Source organism: Ascaphus truei, chromosome 12, assembly GCF_040206685.1.
Source record: "Ascaphus truei isolate aAscTru1 chromosome 12, aAscTru1.hap1, whole genome shotgun sequence".
Lineage (NCBI taxonomy): Eukaryota > Metazoa > Chordata > Amphibia > Anura > Ascaphidae > Ascaphus > Ascaphus truei.
This window is the reverse complement of record NC_134494.1, coordinates 23,845,934-23,871,878: the sequence shown is the minus strand read 5'-3', so window position 1 is coordinate 23,871,878 and position 25,945 is coordinate 23,845,934. Positions and strand designations below refer to the sequence as shown.

At 42.3% G+C, this 25,945-nt stretch overlaps 1 protein-coding gene across 1 annotated transcript in view; it reads left to right on the top strand.

Moving 5' to 3' along the window:
* RIC3 (RIC3 acetylcholine receptor chaperone) overlaps positions 1-23,964 on the top strand; it is a 30,491-nt gene extending 6,527 nt beyond the window's left edge. The window contains exons 2-6 of the mRNA XM_075567028.1: positions 5,808-6,031; positions 7,593-7,671; positions 10,801-10,894; positions 12,135-12,280; positions 16,514-23,964. Coding sequence (XP_075423143.1) covers positions 5,808-6,031; positions 7,593-7,671; positions 10,801-10,894; positions 12,135-12,280; positions 16,514-16,992 — 1,022 coding nt within the window. The 3' untranslated portion in view covers positions 16,993-23,964. The remainder of the gene's footprint in view (positions 1-5,807; positions 6,032-7,592; positions 7,672-10,800; positions 10,895-12,134; positions 12,281-16,513) is intronic.
* The last annotated feature ends 1,981 nt before the right edge of the window (positions 23,965-25,945 follow it).

The following is a 25,945-nucleotide window of genomic DNA, read 5'->3' as shown; positions in this document are numbered from 1 at the left end:
AGAATTTTGATTTTTAGATTATTTATGGAATGATCTGGTTGTGAGAAGTGATGTCCCACAGGTGAGCAGTATCTTCCTTCTTCGTGATGGAGTATAGAGTGTCTGTGCATATTCATTCTTCCTTGTAGTTTTTGGCTGGTTTCCCCAATGTAGCAACCTTGGTCACATTTGTTGCACTGAATCATATACACTAAATTCCTGGATGTGCAGCTGCACGGTTTTGAGCCCGTATCCATATCTTTAAAATCGTTGTGAAGTTTTCTGCTGACTAATTTCTGTTTGAGGTTTGGTGGTTGCCGGAATGCAAGAATGGGAGGTTTGGGAAAGATTTCTTTTAATGTCGCATCCTCTGTCAGCATGGGTTGCAGATCTATGTATGTATGTATGTATGTATATGTATGTATATATATATATATATATATATATATATATATATATATATATATATATATGTGTGTATACATATATATATGTGTGTATTTTTTTTATATACATCATTGGCCTTGTCACATATACAAGTCACGTGCTCATGGGTGTACCATTCGTGACAGCCCTCCATAAGAATGGCTAAAAACATTATTACTCAATGGTGGCTAATAAGACTGTAGGTCAATGTATAATAAAAAAAATACAAATACAGCTAAACCCCGTTATAACGCGCCTCGTTATACCGCGATTCGGTTATAACGCGGTTTTCCCGTGGCTCCCGTTTTTAAAAAAAAAAAAAAAAAAAAAAAAAAAAAATATTTTTAAAAAAAAATTTTTTTACATTTTTTTTTTTGCACACTGCACACACTCACTGCACACACACTGCTCATTGCTCACACTGCCACACTGCACACACACTGCACACTGCACACACACTGCTCATTGCTCACACTGACACACTGCACACACTCACTGCACACACACTGCTCATTGCTCACTGCCACACTGCACACACACTGCACACTGCACACACACTGCTCATTGCTCACACTGACACACTGCACACACACTGACCACACTCACGCACACTCACACACACTTACGCACACTCACGCACACTTACAGACACTCACACACACTCACACACACACACACACACACACACACACTTACACACACTTAGACACTCACACACACTCACACACACTTACACACACTTACACACACTTAGACACTCACAGACACTCACACACACTCACACACACTAACACACACTCACACACACTCACACACACTTACACACTCACAGACACTCACACACACTCACACACACTTACACACACTTAGACACTCACAGACACTCACACACACTCACACACACTCACACACACTCACACACACACTCACACACACTCACACACACACTCACACACACTCACACACACTCACACACACTCACAGACACTCACACACACTCACACACACTCACACACACTTACACACACTTAGACACTCACAGACACTCACACACACTCACACACACTCACACACACTCACACACACTCACACACACTCACACACACTTACACACTCACAGACACTCACACACTCACACACACTTACACACACTTACACACACACTCAGACACTTACACACACTCACAGACACTTACCCACACTCACACACCCATATACACACACACACTTTCTCTCCCATATATACATACACACACACTCTCTCACTCTACACAGACGGGCCGCGACCAGCACCACCACCCGCTCCCCCCCCTCCTCCCGCGCAGGCAGCGGGAGCACCGGGGACAGCGGTGGGGAGAAGAAACCCCCCGCTACAACCTCCATGCAGGCAGCATGGTTCTGAGGTAAGCGGCGACCTGAGGGACATCCCCACTCCCATCTCCTGCCCCGCGGCCTGTCCCGCGGTGACAGGGTGAAGCGGGGACAGGAGGGACATCCCCGCTCCCATCTCCTGCCCCGCGGCCTGTCCCGAGGTGACAGGGGGAAGCGGGGACAGGAGGGACATCCCCGCTCCCATCTCCTGCCCCGCGGCCTGTCCCGAGGTGACAGGGGGAAGCGGGGACAGGAGGGACATCCCCGCTCCCATCTCCTGCCCCGCGGCCTGTCCCGCGGTGACAGGGTGAAGCGGGGACAGGAGGGACATCCCCGCTCCCATCTCCTGCCCCGCGGCCTGTCCCGAGGTGACAGGGGGAAGCGGGGACAGGAGGGACATCCCCGCTCCCATCTCCTGCCCCGCGGCCTGTCCCGAGGTGACAGGGGGAAGCGGGGACAGGAGAGACATCCCCGCTCCCATCTCCTGCCCCGCGGCCTGTCCCGCGGTGACAGGGGGAAGCGGGGAGCGGAGGGACATGCCCGCTCCCATCTCCTGTCCCGCGGGATGAATATGCGCTAAAGCGCGGCGGCCATTTTTTTTTCTCGCGACCCCGTTAGTAACGCGGTGGTCTCGGGGTGGACCCCGAGACCCGCGTTATAACGGGGTTTAGCTGTATATATATATTTGTATTTTTTTTTATTATACATTGACCTACAGTCTTATTAGCCACCATTGAGTAATAATGTTTTTAGCCATACTTATGGAGGGCTGTCACGAACGGTACACCCATGAGCACGTGACTTGTATATGTGAAAAGAGTTAATACTCACAGTTATATAGCTAATCCAATCTTCACCTGCGCAAGGTCTATCAAATGAATAATATCTCCCCTCTATCCGTCACAATATATAACTTTATTCGCTCCCACCACCAAAGAGATATCCAAAATGTAATTTGCAGAATCCCTGTTTACTAAAGAAAACATGCACTTAATACACAAAAATGCAAAATGTGTCCAAAAATGTAAATTACTCTATAAAACGTGCAAGTTCAATCAGATCCCAAAGATACTTAAAGTTTAGATTTAATATACAAAAGTAGTATAGTGCTTAGTTTACAGGAAGATTAGAAGAACATACACTACAATAAAGGCCGTTTCATCAAATAATTAGGATAAACAAACAGAATTCCCTAACCTACTGCATGTTAACAAATATTTAGCAGATTCCGCTCCAAAGGGTCTTGAATTGTGAGTATGACGTTTCACATGTCTAGTCAGCATAACACACTCCCTCTGTTAAAATCTAATTCTTAATCACAAACGCAAGCTTTTTATCCCAAAAATCCTCCTGCCTTGCAAACGGGAAAAGACCACCTTTCTGGGAGGGTCCTTACCCACTCCTTTCATCGGTCCCTCTTGATGACACTTATGGCTAAAGGAAAAAAAGGCTTTTTAAAACTGCCTGAAATATATATATATATATATATATATATATATATATATGTCGACAAATCACCAAAAAATCTACTCGCCGAACCAAAAAATCTACTCACCACCTAGTACCACACGTGTGCTGCTTGGGCCAATAGGAGCTCACCACGATGTTAAATCCACCTGCCCGGGTCGTGCAAATGTATAGGTTTGTCAAACACTGTATATATATATATATATATATATATATATATATATATATATATATGGAAGGAAAGAGAAAAAAGGAACCCGTATGGGAGCACTCAGGTATGCAAAAAATAAATTAATTTATTTATTTGACACAATGCAAAAAAGATTTGAATAAACAGTACAAGATTAAAAACACTTAAAAAAGAGGCATGGACCCCTGTCACGGTTGTTACTTTAAAGCACTGATGAGCAACACTAGGGAACGACATGCATTGTCAACCCTATACATAAGTAGAATAGTGACTCAAAAAACACTAGGGTAAATCAAAGTAAATCACAATGGGTTATTGGGTTCAAAAGGCACCTATACAGAGCTAAGAATGATCCGCACTACACACCAAACGGTGGACTGATCAAAGTATAAATGACAGTCACCAGGCATCACACATCTGCATGAGTATACAATAATTTGATCAGTACCTTCAGCATGAATCCTGTGTAGGAAAGGTGGTGAATTGGAATATAATCCCTAGGTGTGTGGAGTAGTAGTTGGTAATATAGCATGTATAGGAAAATACCTGATGGACGCCTATTACATAACCCTGTGTTAGTGGTCAGTGCCCCTAGTGAACTCTTTTTTAAGTGTTTTTAATCTTGTACTGTTTATTCAAATCTTTTTTGCATTGTGTCAAATAAATAAATTAATTTATTTTTTGCATACCTGAGTGCTCCCATACAGGTTCCTTTTTTCTCTTTCCTTCCATATTACTCATAACCCGTGAGCACCGCCATACCTTACTCATGTAAATCAAACAGGATATTTCTCTGGCCTATGGTGGCATAATTTATGTAAAAAGTAGATGCGAGGTTTTCCTTCCCCATCCCTTTCCCCTGCTTTTTCCCCCGTTATTTGAATATATATATATATATATATACAGTATATTCCTAACTTAATTTCTAGAATATTTGGACAAACATTTGGAGGCACTGTTGAGATTCTGACTTTGGGTACAGATCCACATAACATCTGGAATGTTACTATTGACTTTGGAGTGCCAGTAAATGGGGACTGTGCTCTACTGGGATGTGCCTGATAGTCCTGGTATCATCCGAATACATGTGGAGTTGTCAGGGAGGGGTCTTGAAAAGATAGAACCCCAGGATGGAACTGCCAACATGCAAGTGGTGAATATAGGGTCCCTGAGGAGGATTCTGATGTCTGAGAGCGGTTTCCGCCAAAACCGGGAGGACTGTGTGCAGAGTTTGCAAGTTGCAAGCTCCAGTTTTGGCAAGCATGTGTGGTTTAGCGCGTAAGCCATTGCCGCGCCCTTTTCTAGAAGTGTCTTGGACTCCTGGATTCACCAGGGGGAGGAGACACTGATTCTCTTATCACCACGTGGGATGTAGCCGGATTTTGCTGTCAAGGTCCCACGGGATGAATGTGTTGGTGCGTTTGTGCGTTTGTTTCTTTCACTGGAACCTTAAGGTTTGAGTTCCTCTTTGCTGTGGGGACCCTCTCTTAACCAAGCCAGGTATGATTCAGCCCTGCTCAGCTGCCCAGGCCCTGGAATAGCTGTCGCTGGCCTGAGTCTGGGCACAAGAGCGGCAATTCGATCTACTGTACATTTTCCATTATACTCTTAGATACTTTTGGATGTGCAAATCCTCGTTTCCTCCCAAAACTATGCCTTGGTGCACCTTATTACCCATTCACTTGAATACAGCTAAAGATTAATGCTATTTAGCAAATCTGGGCCTTCATGTGGAATTTCTACAAGCACAGGATTTCGAATCTGGTATTGTTCTTTCCGACATAGCGAAATTGGCATCGACTAAGGGCCGTCATTGATATTACACAGCATATGAATTTACATTTAATTAAAGATTACATTATAGACTCAAGCGCCATTCTGAATCTCATTTCCTTGCAATACCACTAGCCCAATCCATCACTGCTGACATGTCTTTGATAGTCTATCCTTCTGTGAACTGCAATTACAGTACAATCTGAGAGGGTTGCTTAAAAGTCCAGCAGCCTAATGGGCTGAAATAAACCATGTTCCCATTATTCAAATATACACTAGTGCAGCGGTGTGGGGTCATGTGATGTCACATCGCCATGGTAACGTGACGTCACCCCGCGGCGTAATTTGACGCCGGATTACGAGGACGCCGCGTCTCTGGAAGGGAAGTGTATTATAGAGGCCTTGTGCGGTCCCCCGGCATTTAATTTAAATGCCTTGGGGGAGACAGTGGGACCTCTATAACTGCCGCGCCCCCGGTTTGCGCACCCCTGCATTAGTGCGCAAAATTCACATATATCCCTACAGCCATCAGGTTGCGAATATTAAAATAGTGTGTCTCCCAATTTATAGAGGCAGTATGTATATTGGAATTGCGTTGCAGGAACTTCTGGTCGGTTTCCGTCAGCAGTGCACCCCCCCAAGCCCACCGATGGCAGGACTGCTGGCTCCCATTTCCCAAGATCCCATCTCTCAGAAGCAGTGTCCAAGGCAAAAGGGGGCAGCGGTGGTGGAGCAGGAGGTGGCACCAGGCAAAGCCTTGTGGGGCAAATCATACCGATCTATGGATTTGGAATTCTTTTGTACATCCTCTACATTCTCTTTAAGGTAAGAGCGCCAAGTATGTGCCGTACTCACCTCCGTACATGAAGCTTGTTCAAAGGGACGTGGGATTATTTGGTGTTGTAAAGGAGACCAAGGAGCTTCTAGATCAGCCAAAGCGGTGGATTGGGCTGTTTTCGGACAAATATCCCATTTTAATGGGGGGGGGGGGGGAGGGGGGCGTTCTTACGAAAACATCCTAAACGACCGCATCAGAGAATATTTTAAAGAAGGCCCGAAATCCGGTCCGACAGTCGCTGGTTTTGTACTAGACAATAGACCGATATAAGTAAAGTATTGTGTGTAAATACCTAGCAAACCAATGCCAAAAATGCCTCTACTGTATATGTACTTTTACTCCTGTAATTATTTATTACTTGGTATTCCTGTTTAGAGTCGCCTGCAGCAGGGGAGCTCAACTTCAGTCCTCAAGACCTTCCAGCAGGTCAGGTTTTCAGGATATCCCTGCTTCAGCATAGGTGGCTCAGTCGAAGACTGAGCCACCTGTGCTGAAGCAGGGATATCCTGAAAACCTGACCTGCTGGGGGGGGGAAGGGGGGAGGAGTTTATCTTAGACTTTCTCTGCCAGAAGGTCTTGTGATGCTTTTACCTTCTCCTTACCCCAAATAGTTTGGCGTAAGGAAAGACAGGAGGAAGACATTAATTACAGCAGCCACATCAAATTGGACTAATACAGAATGGCTATTATGCTATGTTGACATTATGCCTTAAAAGCAGCAGTTTGATGCTGCGTTCGGGAGATATACAGTAGGCGTTTGTAATATTAAGTGTCTTGGAGGTTAAAGTGAAGATCTCTCCAGAGCCCAGGGCAGTCTAAAGGCTACACTGCCAGGGTCATCTCAGCAACCAGAGATTCAGTAAATCATGTTTTTAACACTGGAAAAACATTAAAATATAAAAATTAAAAAAAAGGAGAGCAGGACATGCAAGATGCTATCATTTAGTGAGTTATAGCGGCAATACAGGTTTCATTCCTTGTCTTTTTTATTTTATTACAGGATTGTAAAAATTCCGCTCCATAGGGGGTGCTGATATCTCTGCAGCCAGGTTACTGTGTACTGTGTGCCTAACATAATGGCGGTTTAAATGCCCCCCCCCCCCCCGAGCCAATAGGAAGCCATGACGTCATCTGGTGCGGCTTTCTATTGGCCCACGTGACCGGGAAATTTATACTCCACAGAGATACGGGCAATTATCTCGGGATGCAGTGGGTCCCCGGAACTGGCATTTAAGCAGTTCAGCTCCGAAGACTCCCTGCTTCAAATCATGTAATAAAAAATGCTTTAAAAAATTTTTTTTTTAAAACAACCTGTATTGATGATTTAAATTCATATAGGCTTCTGGGGGATTGCTGCTTTAATGTTTTTATTTTTTAAACGTCATTCAGGTACTATGGCAAAAAAACAACAACCACAAAAAGAAATTACACTGTATTTGTTTGTTTCCGCTCATCACTTTTCACTTTATTAGCCTTCTAGAAATAGTTAGAGACTTTTTTTACCCAGCACTTCTGCCAACAACTGATCTATACTTTCACAATTTTCAGCTTTCATCCAAAGGAAAAAACACAAAAGTAGAACAAAAGTGCCAGCCAGTTTCAAACGGGAACCTAAAGAGGAAAATCAGTAAGTCTTTTCGGCGTCTATTACTATTGACAGTATCTGCACTGATAAGATTTTGGGATGCGGGCAACTTGCAGCTATAAATCTGTTGTTATTGCCAACCGGAACCAATGCAGAAAAAAGCAGCGGCGGAGTCAGAGTTGGCGAGCGATTCACCAAGCAGGTCAACGGGCGTTGCAATTCTGATTAATATACTTATTTATTGTGTCCTGAACTTATTTGCAAAATTCTTTAAAATCGCTACATTCATTTAATGCCGACATTATAAACAGGGTACACACACAAACACACACACACACACACACACACACACACACACACACACACACACACACACACACACACACACACACACACACACTTTTGCTCCCTTTCTGGTGATATTTTGCTTAAAGATGACTAATTTGGCAATATTACTAGCCCATTGATGCTTGGTGAAATATTTTGTAGGGTATAGAATTGGGGGACAAACGCCCACAATTTTAATGATGCTTTTTAAACGTCATTCAAGTACTATGGCAAAAAAAACAACAACCTTAGCCGCTAAGGTAACGAAGCAGCTTTAATGTAATTTTTACTAATAGTGTGCCGGAGCAGGGGGTCTCCTTAGCTGAATTGCTTTGATTTCAGCCTCAGGGACCCCCTGCTTCCAGAGTTACTGGCCTGATATGGGGCATCAGGTGCCGGTATCACCGCCATTTTTAAATCATCCGCATCACGTGCCCGGGGGATTTAAATAATGGAGGCGATACCGGCACCCCATACCTGGGCCTGTAACTCAGGAAGCAGAGGGTCGCCGAGGCTGAAATCAACGCGGTTCATCTCAGGAGACCCCCTGCTCCTGCACACTATTAATAAAAATTAAATTAAGGCAGCTTCATTACCATAGCGGATAGTCGCTACGGTAACTAATTGTTTTTATTTTTTGTGTTTTGATACTAGTGTGTGGGAGCAGTGGGTCTTCTGAGCTGAACCGCGTTGATTTCAGCTTCGGGGACCCCCTATTTCCTGAGATACAGGCCCCGTTATGGGGTGCCGGTATCCCAGTGCAGGATTTAAATTCCATGGTCACGGACGATTTAAAAGCACGGGGATACCGGCACCCCATAACGGGGCCTGTCTCTCGGGAAGTAGAGGGTCCCCGATCAATGCAAATCAGCTCAAGAGACCCCCTGCTCCCACACACTATTATCAAAATCAATATTTTTATTGCATGATCGCCTGCAAGAGCCGTGCATGGAGACGCAGCGTCTCCATGCAGCTCTTCCAGGCTGCAATTTTTTCTATCAGTTACCCCGCTATAGCGCGATAGCACCGATACAAAAAACAGGTCGGACGATAACCATTATTTTTTAAGGCCGATAAAAAAAGGCACTTTCATTTCTTAGTGAATCCCGTTTTTGACCTGATGTCTTATAGTGCGATTAAATAAATGCATAGTCGGCACAAATGCACAGATTTTATCACTGCTTAGTGAATAGGCCCCTATGTCTTGTTATTTTTTAGTATAGTCCCATGTAATGTAGCTGGTCCAAAAATATTTCTAAATCGTCTTTTACTTTTTCTGAAGGCCTCCTAAAAAAAAGCATTTTTACCTTGGAAAAACTCAACACGCTGGAGTAAGGTGAATTGAATTCTAAGACATTTATTTAAATGGATTTTCACATTCTAATGTTTAAAAAGCCCTCAGGTCAACAAGTTTTAAACCATGAAACATTTAATCAAATTCACTTTTCAAACCAAAAAATAGAGTAAACATGTTCTCAGGATATACAGAGAAAGAAAAGAGACAAAAAGGAAAAAGGAAGTAGCCCAATGTTTCAAACAATGTCATACAAATTAAAAATAGGTCCATGCACTCACAAAAACAGCAGTTTTCCAGGCTTAGAAGGCAGAACAGTCTTTAGGTTTTTCTTGATGGAAGATCCCTGATTTATGATTCACAAGGTATATACACAAGACAAAAATAGAAAAAAACGCATGGTGCAACATGAACAGATGCAACTGCACCGGCGTCTGAGGAAAATCCGCAAGCATCTCGCAAACCATCTGCAGCATAGTTCATAGACGCTGTAATGGCCCATCGGATTAACACAGCCGGGGTCCCTGCATTTGAATGTCCAGTAGGATTCACACCGCGTGAGTGCCATTCAAATGCAGGGATCCCTGCTGTGTTAATCCGATGGGCCATTACAGTGTCTATGGACTATGCTGAGGATTTTCCCCAACATGTTCATGGAATTCCTCAGAATCTGGTGCAAAACCGACAGTTTCATCTGCAATAGCTCTATAAAGAAGTGCCAAAGGGGGGGGGGGGAGGGGAGAAAATCCACTCACGTGGTACAGATGGTATTCAAGCGTTTATGGATTAAAACAAAAGGCAAAATGACGAGACAGGGGATTCTCTGGAGATTCTCCTCCGTAGTGAGCCAAATCAATTGTATCTTCCACTTCTATCAAGCGCATGTAGACCATACAGGATCAAAACCAATTTGCATCAGCCAGACTCCGACAACGCAGACACCGGTCCCCCGAGAGTTCTCGTGGTCGCACTTCTGGATCGGGACAACACGAATGGGAACGGGGAAGATTTTAATCCAGCGTCCTCTGTAACGGAGACTCTGCTTGTTGTCCACCCCGCGCATTTCACTGCATAAAGCACCTTTCCGCAGGGGTTTGTATCCCATTCTATTCACCAGATCTATTTATATACGGCGATCGCGCTCCAATGACGTCATATACAGAAAGTTATTTTCAAATCTAATCACTACATTTGAAATACATGTGTTGAAATATACAAATACCAATAACACACTAAATGGCAAAAATAACCTAATATCATATACAGTGCATTATATAATTAAAAATCAATATCTAAATAGACAGATACTTAATAGCAAGGGGGGATAATTGTATAGTGAAGCCTAGAATTAATAGTGCAGACGTTTCTACTGGTAAATATATTTTTCTCCAGTAGCCGGTGTCACGTGACAAAAACTATTGAGAGAGGAGGAAGAGAGACACAAAAAATAACATTATTAACATTTATGTTCCCATATGGTGGCCCAAAGCCTTCAAACATATTGTATCCATATGACCCAGTACTTATCCCGGCTTCTCTTTTTTTTCCAGCCGACTATGAGCTTGGCCAACTACAAGATAAACTTAAAGAGACAGAGGAAGCCATGGAAAAAATTATCCATCGGCTGGGACCCAACTGTGAAAGGTATAGTATAGTTTCATTTATTAAAAGCAATAAATCACTATCTTTGTGGTACAGGAGGGGGGGAGGGGGACAGAAAAACCCCACTATTTTTTATTCTGATCTCACCCTGGCTAGAACTGTAAGTCTTTATTTTTCAAAAAGTATATTTATTTTCCAAAATTAATAAAAAATGACAGCATCTGTTTCCCTTGTGTAAAAACGTGTAGAGTGGTACAATACGTCATGTAAACCTTACAATGCAGAACAGTTAAAGGGAAACGGAGCTCTGCATAAAACAGGCTCAGTGGCATTTTAGTGATATGCTGTAGTGGTCATTAAATTGAAACACCTGCAAGTGATTTATGTAGATCACTCCTAGTTTTACAAGAACTTTACAGAAGTATTTTGCGCACTATTAAACTTATTTTAATATTCGTAACAGATCACAGGACAGTTTAGAAAGGTGGACCTTCTCATCTCATAAGCATACATCATTTGTATTTATTTTTTTCAAATGAAGGTACCGTGATTGTACCAACTCTGGTGCTGCAGACTTTCCAGGACCTAAAAAAAGTAATCACAGCCTACATCATGATGGTACACCTGGTCCAATGTAGCTGCTACCATAACCTACTGATACTGTGATACTTTTATTTTATACTAGCTAACGTGCCTAGCTATTATAGATTCCCCCCCCCCCACCACCACCACCTAATCTCCTTCCCTCCCTTTCTCTCTCCCTCTCTACTATCCTTTAATACCTTATGATGTCTCCAATTCTTTCTGCCTCTCGTTCTCCTCACGTGTCAACTGACTTCCTCCCTTCCTTTGCCTACTCTCGAATCTAAACTTTATAGCTAGCTGACTCTCCTTATCTGCCACCAGGCTGTGTGCATTATTATGTGACATGCCAGATGCATAGCCTACCAGGTACAATACCCACTGACTGACTTGCTTGTCAGAGAAAAGTTAATAACCCCATATAATTAACGCATTTAAATAAAAAGAATAAATAACTCAGAGGTGCACATCCCTAGGGTCACCTTAGTATGCATGCAACATTTCATTATCTTTGAGCTATGGCACTGACACACATGCAGACTCTCTATTATTATAGATTGCAGCTATACCCTTGTGTGCAATTGTGACCGATCAACCTTTTACAGCAGATAGAAAAATGGGCAGGCTAGGTGGGCCCGAAATGTTTTATTTGATGTCAAAACCTAGGTTTCAATGTCAAGCCTTTTCCTTATTTCCGCAGTGTTGATAATGTGAGCACGGATGAAGAGCAGCAGTTGCTGCAGCGACTGAAAGAAATCACAAGAGTGATGAAGGACGGAAAGCTTCTGGATAGTGTTTCTCCGGAGCAAGAAGCGGAGGAAGCTCCATATATGGAGGACTGGGAAGGTACAAGAGAGATATATCACACGTCCTAATTCTCACACTGTATATCATCAATACCATCACTCTAAAAAGGGCTCCAGATATTAACATACTATAGGTTATATCTCGGTTTGTAGGAAAAGCTCTTACCACCATCTAGCCAAGTACAGAGATTCTAACTAAACGTTACAAGTGAATTGTAAGCAGGGATTTCCTTGCCTATTGTCTGACATTGTTGCGCTTATTGTATTAGAATTCCCTATACTGTATTGTCTTTGTTAAAGTGCTGAGTACACCGTGGGCGCTCCATAAATAAAGATATTCTGTACATTCAAAACATTGTAAACCTTCAAATAAGTAAAACTTTTTTCGTTTTGAAAAAAAAAATCCTTTTTCGGCACTATCTGCCCCTGACGCATTCCGTGGCAGATACCACACATTTCTGCATTCCCACTTTTAATACATCTTTCTACAGCGTATGCTCTGTATAGGGGTGCTGAGATGTGTGCCCAATGTCATAGCTAAGATATCTACTTCTATTTTGTTGGATAGTTGGTGCTGTTCCCCAGTAGCTAGTGGTCTTACGGTATGTTAAAAAATAAAAGCTACTTTTCTGAATATTTTTAGTACTTTGCTTTCCTGTGTATTTTTTTTTACAAAAAATAGGACTGCAAGGATTGTTCATTTAATAATCCTATAACGTGACCTTTTGAGCTAAGCATACAATAATAACGCCAAAAATCTCAAGTGTTTCGTAAGCAGAGCCTCTTGTGACTTTAGATTGAGCTAGTAAGGAAGTAGAAAATGATGGTTTTGCTCATGCAACAGGTAATAATATTTACAATATGTAATGAGTGGTGCAATAGAACAGGGGTATCTCAACTCCAGTCCTCAAGACCCTCCTCCCACCCCCTCCACCCCCCCCCCCCCACCAACAGGTCATGTTTTCAGGATATCCATGCTTCAGCACAGGTGGCTCAATCGGTGGTCAGTTAAAGACTGCCACCGCGCTGACGCAGGAATATCCTGAAAAAATTAACTGTTGGGTGGGGGGGGGGGGGGGTATTAGGGGGGGGATGTCTTGCGGACTGGAATTGAGCACCCCTGTAATAGAAGATAGCAGGATGCCAATTTTAATGATGAGGACAAAAGAGAGAAGTGCCTTGTAGGATGCACTCATGTAAACCAATTTACTGTTCGACCCGATCCAAGAGTTAAAGAGTTATCCTCATACAAGTACTTCTTTATTATCTGTAACTTGCCTTCCATTTTTAAGGGGCTGAGGCTATCAGATAAAACCCCAGGTTTATTGGTATACATTGAAAGGGGATCAAGTAATACAAGTTTAAAAATAAATCTTTGGTAACGTTTAAGTGAAACAGATCAAAGTCACAACCAGAATATTTGGGAAGGGTTGTTCTATGCATTAAAAAAAACCTTATTCCCTAATAGACACAACAAAAGACAGGGCAATGCTACATCCAATTGACAAAACATATATGGTAATAAGTATAAAGTTTAAATACAGCTCAACCCTGTTATAACGCGATCCGTTAAAACGCAAATCCGCTTATAAAGCGATGTAAGCGTGTCTCCCAATTTTCGTATTATGAATACTTTACAACACGAATATTGGTATCTTAAATACTTTATTGTACAATGCAAACAATTGTACATTATTTCTAATGCGATCCGCTTATAGCGCAATGTGATTCTTTGGACCCCAAGCACAGCGTTATAAGGGGGTTGAGCGGTAATTCAATAATAATAATTACTTGGTTATTTAGTTAAACCCTTTGGCCAAAGTGTCGTAAGCCTGCATACCAAACGTCAAGGAATAACCAAAATTAATGCAGGTCCTACACTACACTGTGAACCCTTCCCTTTACCACTCTATGAGAGGAAAGAACCATAGTAGGTCCTTTCCCTAATAGACACCCAACTTACTGACAAAACGAGAATACGTGGTTGTACGAGATGTGTGCAGAGCTACCACCAGGGAGACATTTGGGGGAAATAAACTTTGTCTTTAATTCAGCCCGTAGCTTCAAATAATACATCTTTAAGGCAGCACACAAACAAACAGCCTTTCCCTTTGTAAGGACTAAATTGCTCCCCCAGTCCCTATCTGCAGGGCTGGGAGCATAGGCCTCGTTCTAGCCTCTGAGCCAAAGTCCAAAGAGGTACCTGATATACGGGGCTCTTTCCCTCAGCTCAGGTCTGGGTTGGTGTCCGTGGGGGATACCCTCTGGCAGGTTCCAGTGACCGCTGTGTCCTGGAATAGAGGTGCTGGTTCCCTGGGGTCCCTCGCTGTCAGCACACACCTCCCATGTGCAAGAGAAATCTCCTGCAGTTTAAGCAGGAGGATTTTCTACCTGACTGATGAGACAGGTGGAGACAGGTGAATTGTCTCTAGCTGCAATTAACCAGCTCCCTGCTGGGCTCATCAGCCAGATACAGGCTTCCTATTTGGAGTCCTATTTAGACAGGGGTTAAGGCCTTGTCACAATAGTGTCAATCAATATAGTATAATCAAGGTAGGGATAGATAGGGTTTGTGTCCATATGAATTCCTCATAATAGAGAGAAAGATATAATATTTATGTTTCTGATATCCACCATATATACAGTAATATGATAATACAAAATAAATGATAAGTAAATGAATGAAAGGGTGCCTCTGTCCGTTTAGTTGTATAGTGGAGCTAAAATGTGTAAGTTGTTCAGGAAAAGAGATATATGAAAGAAATGTAAAAAAAAAATTCAAATATCCTAGTCTAATTTCCACAACCAAAATGGGTTTGTGTCCCTAAGAATTCCTCACAATAGAGAGTGAGAAATCTATATGTTTATAATATAGGTAAGGGCACTTTACAGTAATATAGGTAAGGGTTCTTTACAGGACGGGCAGTTAAAATGTGGAATTCATTACCCATGGAGGCTGTATGGCAAATACAATAGGAACAGTATCTTCAAAAAAAGGTTGGACATCTTTTTAGAAAGGAAATGTATAAAGGGATATACCAAATAAGTTAACATGGGAAGGATGTTGATCCAGAGAGAAATCTGATTTTACCCTTATGAGATATGATTTGATAATGTTTCACTGGTTTTTTTTTCCCTCTGGATCAAAATGCTGTAATTACAAATATAGGATATAATATGATAAAGGATATATGATACGATATCTGTCATTTAAATTTAACATAGGTTGAACTTGATTTTTCAACCTCATCAACTATGTAATTATGTAATAAAACAGAATCATATCCAGCCCATATGAAGCCAAAATAAGTGAGGTAGTGGTAGAGTAGGAAGAGGGAAGGAGGGACGAGAAAAAGACATGTCCCTAATAACACAAAATAAATGACTGGTAGGTAATAAAGGAATTAATTTAAAGATAGAATCATGTCAAAAGAGAGTGAGCCTGTTTTTCCTTTAGTATCACGAGGCCAAAGACTGGCGTTCTTAGGCTGCGTCCATGGAAGGACAGGCAGCGCTGAGCCGTGCGGACGCTCCACGCTGAGCCCCGGCATCCTCAATGAGGATGTCTTGAGAGGGGGCTCACGCGAGCGTCCGCAGGCGAGCTGAAGCGTTGGAATTTTCAGCCGACAGCCAAAGCTGGTTTTCAGTGCGCTGTCGGCTGAAACATCCAATAAGCGCGAAGCAGCGTCAACGTCACAGCGCCGTCGACACGTCGTGGGCTATTGGCCCAGCGACGTCACTGCCCCGCCTCCTGATCATGCCCGCTGGTTCGCCTGCATGTGCATGAAATCGCACAGGCTTCAGCAGGCGGGCCTCGGCGTCAGCGCGGTTCAGCACTGCTCCCCCCTCTATGGACGCAGCCTAATATGGAGTGCAGAGAGGAGTGCCCGCGTTCTCTACTACACTAAGGCACTCCTTGTTCTCTCTTCCAGTGTTGCATTCCTGATGCCAAAAGATGGCGTTGCAAACCCAAGTGGAGGGCAATTGGGAGTTGAGAATTAAGTACCCAAAAGGATAACTCTTCTCTTACTCGTTTATTGTTTTGATCGAACCATAATTTGGACTACATATTGTGAGAGGTTTTGGAAGTAAATTTTTATGGGAGACTTTTTTTCCCCATTTGTAAGGAGTCATATATTTTGTTGCTTTCAGTGGTCACCGACATGTAGTATCCGGTCGGCAGCTGCCCTGCTTTAAAATTAACGACAATAACTTTAGTCTAGGATTTATATTTGTTTTATGAAATGTGTTTTAACTATCATTTGTATAACAGGTTATCCAGAAGAGACCTACCCTATTTATGATAATGCCAACTCCAGCAAGCGTAGCCACAAGACTATTCTTGTCGATTGTTCTGTGCTGACCCAGCTCTCAGCCGAAGAGATAGCGGAAAGAATGGAGTTTGTAGAAGATGAGGATCAGATATGCACAGAAAGTTTAGAGGAGAGAAATGGAAGCCCCGCTGTAAAGCCTAACAAAGCACAACATGTCACCTTCATTGCCCAGAACGACATCCTCCAGGCCAATGACAATGTAGACAAATGCCACTATTTGGAAAATGAGGAAGAGGATCCAGCGGTCATAGCAGAAAATGCTGGCTTTGAATCAGAGAGTTGCAGTGAGCAAGGAGATCAGTGTACTGATGGATTCTTCATTGACTTAGAAAATGACAGCGAATCACCAGAAGCAATCAACAACCCCAGTGAAGACGAAACGGGCATGTTAAGGAAAAGAAACAAAAAGGGGACTTGAATACAAAACACTCCTAAACTAGTAGCATTAAACCGATGCATGGTTGCTGGTCCCTCTGATGGTCTTTCACCATAGTTATGTGAAGAGGTAAAGATAACCACCGTTTAGCTTTTACTTAAAACCCCATTGATTTGTAGCTGCATAATACTAATCTTTACTGTAGAATGACTATGTGTATCAGGGATACAATACTTCAAGTCATGCTAAAGAATTGATCACACTGCACACTGAGGATTTCTTGCCATTATGACATATTTTGTTCCCTGCAAGGTCTTCTCTTTGTCTTCTTGTTGCCTTTGTGATCACTTCATTCCTTGATGCTGGTTCAAACAGAAAGACATTTACCACCGTGCCCTAAAGATGTACATGTCCCAGTAGTATAGCTGTCACTGTCCCGTGGTTATGTACATGATGTGCTGCTGCCTGAGAAGTTTATACACCCTCGTTATCCTTCTGCATGCATCCCAATGACTATCTCCACTTGGAATGAGAAATATAATGGGCGAGAGTATTTTGAAAATAATTTTACCTGTTTGTAATTTTTCTTTGCTTTGCTCCTTTTCACATTCTAAGGAATCCTGGACTGGACATTCAAAGTCAACCTAGGGATCAGATTTTTCCATACGCTTTGCTGTATGTCTAAACAATGTTACATAGTTACATGTATTTATAAAATGTTTTACCAGGAAGTAATACATTGAGCGTTACCTCTCGTTTTCAAGTATGTCCTGGGCATAGAGTTATGATGACAAATACATGGTTACAAATACATAGTTACATTAAGTGAGCAGAGTTATGCATTATATACAAGACATTGCATGCGCAGTTAGAGATAATATCATTATAGGCGTATATAACAGTTACAGACCAGATTAAAATGAGAGATAGCTTTCGTTTTGCAAGAACTTAGACTGGTGGCGACCGTGAGAGTCTCAGGTAGACTGTTCCAGTTTTGGGGTGCACGGTAAGAGAAGGAGTTGGCGGATACTTTCTTGAGCCTTGGGACCATGAACAGTCTTTTGGAGTCAGATCTCAGATGATAAGTGCTGCATGTGGTAGGGGTGAGGAGCTTGTCCAGGTAGACGAACATGAGGTTAAAGAAAGACATACAGTATGTCCATTGAGTTCAAACTGAGTTAACTTTAATCGGCTGAAATACTCCTTCCAGATTAATATTGATCCAGAAGAAGGCAAACAAAAAAAATGTACCGACTGCGGTAATAGTAAGATTCTCCCCGTTTCAACATTCTTCCTATGTTTCATTTATTTGGCATATCCCGGTATACAGTACCTAATCTTAATTTACATTTTTATTTTTTTTAAAGATAGAAAATCTTTTCTTAAAGATATCTATTGTATCTGCCATCATGGTTTCCATTAGTAATAAATTCCAAATGTAACAGCCCTTACTGTAAAGAACCCTTTCCTGTGCTGCTGGTGAAATTTCCACTCCTTCAATCTCAAGGATGACCCTGTGCCGTTTATACTGTCCCTGGGATGAAATGTTCCCTTGAAAGTTCCTTGTATTGACCTTAAATATACTTTTTAATTACACTGCAAAATTTGGAAGATGTTCCTTCATAACTTAGACTTTTCGTTCTCTCATTTGGTGGCTATTTTCTGCACTTTTTCCATGTCTTTTTTTGTGAAGTGGGGCCCAAAACTGTACTCCATATTTAAGTTGTGGTACTACTTCTCTTTACACACTCTCTCTAGGTGACCCAATCACCTCTCTTGGGTTCAAAAATATCACCTCTATGCTGATGAGACACAAATTAACTTTTCAACCCCCGACCTTACACCTGCTGTACAGACCAAACTTTCTCAATGTCTCTCTGCTACATCATCCTGGATAGCCCTGCGCCGACATAAACTTAACATGGCAAAAACAGAGCTCTACTTCCTACTACCTCCTTCCACATTACTGTTGGAAGTACTATCATTCACCCAGAAGCCCAAGCACCCTGCCTAGGGGTCACACTCGACTCTCCTCTCACATTCAAAAGGTAGCCAACACCTGTAATTTTTTCCTCCACAGTATTACAAAGATACGCCCTTTCCTTTGTTGCTCGACTGCAAAAACTCTGACACAGGCCCTCATTCTCTCCCGTCTTGGCTACTGCAACCTCCTGCTGTCCAGCCTTCCTGCCTCTCACCTGTCTCCCCTACAATCTATCCTAAATGCTGCTGCCAGAATCACTCTACTCTTTCCTAAATCTGTCTCAGCGTCTCCCGTGCTGAAATCCCTCTCCTGGCTTCCTATAAAATCCTGCATTTCGCTCTCAATTCTCCTCCTCACTTTTAAAGCTTTAAACTCCTCTGCTCCTCCTTACATCTCAGCCTAATTTCTCGCTGTACACCTCTTGCGTTCTGCTCAAGGATGTCTTCTCTACCACCTTTGTATCTAATCCCCTCTAAACCTCTCACTGACTGCCCCACACTAAATGCCATTCCTCTCAACATCTGACAAACACCTTCTCTATCAACCATTTTTTTTTAGCATGTTTTTGTATAGTGCTGCTAGTTTTACGTAGCGCTTTACAGAAATATTTTGCAGGCAATCTATTTTTTGGTGCCTGAGGCACAGAGAGATAAAGTGACTTGCTCAAGGTCACAACGGGAATTGAACCAGGTTCCCCTGCTTCAAACTCAGTGCTAGCCAGTGTCTTTACTCACTGAGCCACTCCTCTCAAGACCCAACTCTAAACAAAACACACCTGCTTAAGGAAGCATACGAGTAGCTCTGAGTGATAGTTTTACACCGTATACATAAACCTTGACCCCTTGCAGACGAACTTACCAGAATGCCTTCCTACTGTCTCTATACGTCCTTCCTACCAACCATTTAGATTGTATGCTCTTCAGAGTAGGGACTCCCTTACCAAAATGTTAGTGTTATGTCTGAAGCACTTCTCCCCTTTATGTGTTATTTATATTATTTGTTATCTATATGATTGTGTTGCAGGGAACATGCAACTACACGTGGGTTTCTGAAATGGCTTATTTAGCCTAATAAATATGGCATACAAAAATAATACAGCTTCTTTTCAGCAAACATAAACAAAAATAGCAAGATCATTCCTGAGCAGGGCTTTTCCCTTTTCCCAAGGGCTGTTTAAAGTCCAGAGTATCCATATAGCAGGTATTACAGGAAAGACAGGCCTTATTACAAGCAGTTTTCCTCCAGCTTTTCAGCGTGTCTTACTGGGTCAGACAGCCATGCCTGGGTTTTTAAAGCCTCTTAAGGAGGCAGCTGGGACCTGACAATTAACAAGACCTTCCTAGCTGAATTTTAACCTGGTCCCTGCTGCACTGCAGACCTAAACAGGCATAGGGCTGGTGTCTTTTATTCACCCTGTTACAGATTGTCACGTGTATTACTGCTGTGAAGCTCTATGTACATTAATGGCGCTATATAAATAAAGACATACAATACAATACAATGGATTTATACAGTGGAAAAAATACGCCTCCCCTCTGATCCCCCGCCCCCTAAGAAATCCCCCCAATTATTTTAACCCCCCCCCAGCTAAAAAGCAGGGGGTCTCCGGAACTGCATTAGTTTCAGCTCCATGGACCCCCTGTTTCCTGAGATACCTCCTTAGGTATCTCCAGCTCAGGTTTAAATGTCCCGTCACATGGGCCAATAGGAAGCTTTCACGTCATAGGCGGGTGACTGTGGGATTTAAATCTGAACAGGAGATACCGGTACCCCCTAAGGAGGTAAGTATCTCAGTATTTTTCAAAACGTATTCCTGAATATTATCCCTTAAAAAAAATGCTCACGTAGATCCCCCACTATTGATGTCAGGCTTAAAGGTCTGTAATTCCCTGGTTGTGATCTAGCTCAATTTTTTAAATATAGGAGCCATGTCTGCCTTACATTATTTTGTGGAACAGAGCCTGTGGAGATCGAGCCTTTAAATATCAAATATAACTGTCTGGCTATAACTGAAATGAGCTCTTTAAGAAGCCTAGGATGCATGCCATTGAGGCCGGGGGCTTTATTTACCTTATTTTTTATAAAGCTGGCTTTGCACTGCCTTGTGGCTTCCTCTTATTGTAGTATTTTTGCAATTGATTCCAAATTGGTATTTACAGCAGCAAAGGGGGTCATTTACTAAAGTGTCCCAACTGCAAAACTTGGGCAACATCAGTACAAACAACAGCACCAGATTTATTGAAGAGAAACTCCAAGTGCTTTCAATGGAATTCTTTTCCATTGATAAATATGATGCTGTTTTGGGCACTGGTTTTGCAGCCAGGAGATTGTAACACTTGAGCTACCCATGAGCAAGACAGGACCCCGGTACTGAGGTGGGGAAGTATAGAACCACGCACCCACAGCAGCGGCAGCGTGCCAGGCAGGCGGATTGTCAACGTAGCCGGGTCTGGGTTGGAGAGCGCGGGTTAGTCCAGATACTTGTCCAGGTCTTGGGATGGAGAGGTCAGAATAGTATAAGTCCGTTAAGCCGTGGTCTGGGGTTGGAGATGTCAGAATCGTAGAAGTCTGTATAGCCGTGGTCTGGGTTGGAGAGGTACACAGTGTCGAGGGTAAGCCGTGGTCGAAGTCCAGAGGGGGTTCAATAGTCAAGCCGGGTCGGTACAAGTAGAATCCAAAAACTGCAAAAGAGACTGAGACAAGAGCGTGGCACAACAGACTCAGGAGCACAAGGCTACAACAAGTTATGCTCAGCAAAGATTAGAATTGAGAGCAGAGTATATAACAGGGGCAGGAACCAATAGCTAAGGAGGCGGAGCGGAAGCGCGGCTGCTGCTGAGGCTAGGATAGGCTGCAGGAGACAAGTGGGCATTAGGAGATCTTGTCACGCAGCTGGAGAGCGGTGCACGGCATCATGTGAGCACGCCGCGCGCGAGAGAAGCGCGGCGCATCCGAGGGGGCGGAGCTAAGCTCCGTGGCCACATTAGAAGAGCTGCTCGCGAGCGGGGGTGCGCGCACGCGCTGGTGCCAGAACAGAGGTCCGTGCGGAGACAGGTAAGGAGGGAACACGTCGCAAAGGACGTGCTCCCCAACAGAGACTTTAGTAAATAGACCCCCAAATAATTGGTTTAATATCTCTGCCGTATCAGCAATCATTTCTCTTGCCCATCTGGCACTAAAAGGATCGCACATTCTCTATTCTAATCTACTTGCTGGTGATGTAAGTGAACAACCTTTTCATTTTACTCTCCATTGCAATCCCTTTTTCAATTTCAATTTTTGTTAATCTGATTGCCCTTTTGCAGCTTTTGTTACATTCCTTATAATTCTGGAATTATGTCTATGTCCGTTCCGGCTTTAACCATCTAAATGCCTTGCTCTCCCTCTTCATTTCTTCCCCTACCTATTTGTTTGCCATATTGCTTTCTATTTGTTACTTTTACATTTACTACCCATGGGGTTAGTACACTAATTAGTTTACTCATCTAACAATATTAAAGATTGTCAATTATCTTATGTATTATTTCCGGCAAGAACTTTGTATCAATGTATTCCTTGTAGATTCTTCCTTAGTTGACTAAAATCTGTCTTTCTAAAATGAAGCAGTCTTTGTTGATCCCATATAATGCTGTTCTTGATTAATTATATCAAATGAGGCAATGTTATGTTCACTTGTTCCCAAATGTTCCTTCACCTGAATATTTATTAGTTCTACATTGTTTAATATTACCAGGTCCAGTAATGTCCCTGTTCCTCAATTATTTGGGTCATGTAAATGGTCTTGTAGCACACACAAAAAAAACGGTTTCCTTTAGCAGTACCTCTAATCTCATTTCTCCAGTCTGGATAATTAAAATACCCCATAAATAAAACATGGCCTAGTTGACGTAAACCACGTTTAGACATTGCCATTAAAGCAGCAGTTCAAGCAATATCCTACATGTGTATTTTTTTTTTTAATAAATCAGTTCTGTACTATGAGAAAATACTTGTAGCATTTAAAAAAAAAAAAGAATGTTTTAAAGACATTTTTAATGTTTCTAATGTACAGTAGGAAGCATTTCCAAAGTGACAGCCCCCTTCCCCTTCTGATAGGCTCTGGCTCTTGAGCCCTGCCCTCTCTCTAGCAGTGCACCAATTGTATCTAGTAACCGTCCAGTCAATCATATTCTAGGAACTACATTGCCCAAAATGCTGTGCAAGAACTGAATTAATTCACCCGGAGCAAGCGATCTATTACAGTCGATTACAGGAGAACGGATCGATCTGCAGCTTAGCTAATCAGTTGTCTGTGTGCAGATTGTATTGATGCACATATTGAAAGGGGAAAAATAAATAAATATATATATATATATATTTTTTTTTTAAACGGCAGCTTGAACTGCAGCTTTAAGCGACAGAAGATGAAATCATCTCTTTTGGACTAGGTTAATGTTAAACTGTCCATGAGTGACCTTTGATACCATATCGTCCAAATGGTTTTCCCATTAAAAGAAAGTGTAGGGCAGCATATAAATAATATGTGTGCTTAAGACTATCTCCAACTTAAAAAAATAATAATAAGGAAAGAGTCCGTTGTGCAGAGCAACTGGATCCCATTTCTGCATAGGTCTGATCCACATCCCAACAGTTACCGGGACTTGAGCCAATCTGGCTGTTTTCAGCCCAAATTCCCCATTGACTTCAATTGGGAATTTAGGCTGACGGCTGTTTCGGCTCATCTAGAATAAGCCCCATAATCTCTACCAGACGTCTTAGATAAAGTAACAGGAAAAAGCGCACCAATAGATTCATTAAAATGCGCAAGAAATGAGCCGCAGTACATGGTGATGTCACTCCAGCGTTTGATTGGTGGCGTTTCCCTCTGTTATGCCAGCAGGTTTTTGAGCAGTGGAGCGGGCTGCCTAGTGTGTCTTCTCACCACTGCAAGCCCTGCGCAACTGGCGGGTTAGACCACTCGCCTAATTGACCCGCTTGGTGTGAAATGATCGGAAAGATGTAATATTTTTTTGTCCTTTTTTGTATTTCACCATGCCTTGAATAAAATAATTTTGATATTTTACCTATTCTGCCGAGTTTTTGGCTTGCGTTGACGCCTTTGGGGATTCCACTGCAGCTGTTAAAGGTACGAAGCACTTGCCACACTTACCAGACAGGGAGGAATAATTAATATCAACAACCGCGAGTTCTTCATAGGAGGTAACATACATTCCTCATAGGCCCCAGGTAGATGTTTGTATATCGTGTGTTTCAGTAGCGTATCATCCATTTATTTGATCCCATATGAGCATTTATTATTTTTATTCATTTTCTTGCCACATATGCTTGTTCCTGTAGCTTGTATTACAGTTTCCTACTGGAAATATTTTTGTGCTATGGTAAATGCAGCGTTTTATTTGATTATCTGGTGCATGACAACAGGAACACTATGTCACATCATAGCTTCACGGGATGCTACGTGATGTCACGCTGCGCTGGGTTGCCATGACCTAGACATCACATGATGCGCCGGCGCCATAAGGCGTCCCATTGTCATGGCAACCTGATGCCTCATGACGTCACATAGTGTTCCGAGACAGCAGTTGCAGGAGGAGACGTCGGGATGATGCCAGAGGACGCCGGGAGACGCCGCCGAAGGTAAGAACTAAATGGGGGAGGGTGGGTTGTACGAAGTATAGCAGAAGATGGGCCCAACCAGAAGTTAAGCCCAACTTCCATAAACGGCTAGGCCCTCCTCCACCACCCCGACGGTGCCCTCCTCCAAGCCCAAATGGGCCCATGGTCTCTCTTGCTGCCCGATGCCATAGTTAAGGAGGTCCCGCACACACATCTTTTAGAACTGCTTACATGCAGTGCTATATTCATAGTACATTGCCAAAGTTCTATTAACCAAGTCTCTAAATGTAAAACGCTATTCACATGAGAGATACTCATTATTAGTGTCTTTGTTCTTGTTTATTTTTAACACATGACTTTTATTAGAGATAGGCACTTAATTATTACCTAATCCAGAGTTTACTTATACTTTATATATAATCACATTGTCACAACATAATACACAATTTGTTGCAGTTTTCCTTTTTTAAATATATCACTGTAGCTCTTTAATTGCAGCACACTTGTTTAATTAATTATCACTGTATTTATTATAGTAGTGCACTTTAATTTTACTGTTGTCAGGTGTGTATATATAGTACCAGTCCAAACATGGTTTGGAGTTTAGCCAATTGTAGGGAAAAGAGGGTTAAGTTATCAGATTCTCTCTTTTCTAAGCAATCCAATTCAGCCTCTGAATTTGATACTGACAATGTATCTATTGAGGATCAATTCAGAGGTTTGAAGAAATTACTCCTTAATGAGAGCAAACAATGGTGGGATAAAACCATTCTCTTAAAATACATTGAGTGTAAGACAGTCCCTAGAGGACTCCGGATAATTAAAAATCCCACATTTGCGAAAGGTAATGACCATTTGCAAAAAGAATGGGATAGGATCCTGGAGGAATGCTCAATGGAGCTAATGAAGCTTATAATATATGAAAGAAAGAAATCTTTGGTTGAATTGGAAAAATACATTTCTAAAGCTATCATTAAATTAGAACCTTTAATTAAGGAGGATTGCACGAAAATAGAGCACGAATTAAGATTAACACTGGAACAAGCAGAAAATGAGTTAATGGAAACGAAACAAAAGACATTTTCCCGTGATAAAACATGTGGCCCTAATGGGTTTCAATTATTTACTGACCTCAACAAATTTACTAGGAATCTCACATTGAAGCGTCATTTTTTAAAATGAACTGACGACAATATGACAACATCTAGTACGCTAAGTGATGACCCAACCCCATCACAAGCTCTTATTGATGAATGTCCAATATCCAATAGAGGACTGCATATCATACAAGACTTGGTATGTAGTCTATATGCTGGAATGTCCATGTGGACTCCAGTATATAGGCCGCACTAAACGCTTTCTGAAAACACGAATCCTGGAGCATGCTAGGAACAT